This window comes from Morone saxatilis, unplaced genomic scaffold (genome assembly GCF_004916995.1).
Source record: "Morone saxatilis isolate NCDOM2014 unplaced genomic scaffold, NCSU_SB_2.0 Contig11, whole genome shotgun sequence".
Classification (NCBI taxonomy): domain Eukaryota; kingdom Metazoa; phylum Chordata; class Actinopteri; family Moronidae; genus Morone; species Morone saxatilis.
In genome coordinates this window covers 5,486,435-5,487,367 of record NW_023339663.1, presented here as the reverse complement: position 1 = coordinate 5,487,367, position 933 = coordinate 5,486,435, and the positions used below count along the sequence as shown (strand labels likewise).

The 933-nt window shown below is 39.2% G+C and overlaps 1 protein-coding gene across 1 annotated transcript in view; it reads right to left on the bottom strand.

Annotated features, from left to right (window-relative positions):
* Positions 1-933, bottom strand: part of bbox1 (butyrobetaine (gamma), 2-oxoglutarate dioxygenase (gamma-butyrobetaine hydroxylase) 1) — a 19,943-nt gene that overhangs the window by 3,456 nt on the left and 15,554 nt on the right. The window contains exon 6 of the mRNA XM_035682312.1: positions 45-211. Within this exon, the coding sequence (XP_035538205.1) occupies positions 45-211 (167 nt within the window). The remainder of the gene's footprint in view (positions 1-44; positions 212-933) is intronic.

The window sequence follows — 933 nt, the reverse complement described above, 5'->3', positions numbered from 1 at the left end:
TACTGTTTCTTAAATCAGTAGCGTTCGTAGAGGTGCACACTGACCTGGCTCCATTCTGTAGGTGACCACGTTCTCTGGTCGGTTCATGATATCCACATATGCCTTCAGGGCTCTGTAGAAGGGCTGGACCTGATGTAAGGGGAGGTCTAGCACCGACTCTCTGGTGGCGTTGTTGTAGTTTATTCTCACAACTCGGCCCTCGGTGTCAACGCTGCTCGGAGACACCGGGACAAAGCTCAGTGTCAAACTAACATGAATAGTGAAATTTACAACTTAAACAATGTATTCATTGATCAGACAATCAACATTCAAATATCAAGCAAACATGCCAAATTCACTAGTGAAGCTGCAACTAATGATGCTGCAGATTATTTTTCTGTTCATCGTTTCATCTCTATAAACTAGTTCCAGCTCTTTCAGGTTGACGATTTCTTAGTTACACAATTGTAAATTAAATATCTTTGGATACTGGATTCCTTCAGACCTTCGGAAACTCAAGGACAATTTATATAGAAAATGATCAATAGATTCATCAGATATTAAAATAATTGTTGGTTTTGGTACCCGGAAAGAAATTGAAAGGCTTCATCATTTATCAGGCACATTGAATAAACAGCTTTTTCAACTACATAGCCAAAAGTATGTGGACACATGAACATTAGACCGAAATGCGGTCGTTGATCAACACAATGAATATTATTAAGCAGTTGTAACACTCTTTCTGTGAAGGCTTTCCACATGATTTTGGAGGCCATATTGAATCTATTGGTATATAATAATTCTGAACAGCAGATGGCAGTGTCCCATTTCAAATCACACGCACACACTTGTGCAATGTACCACTGCATTTTTTTTAAAAATGCAAGTCCTTTCCATTTTTGCAAGGTCAGAATCTCTGCTCCACTTAGAGACAGTAAGTGTGTGTGTGTGTGT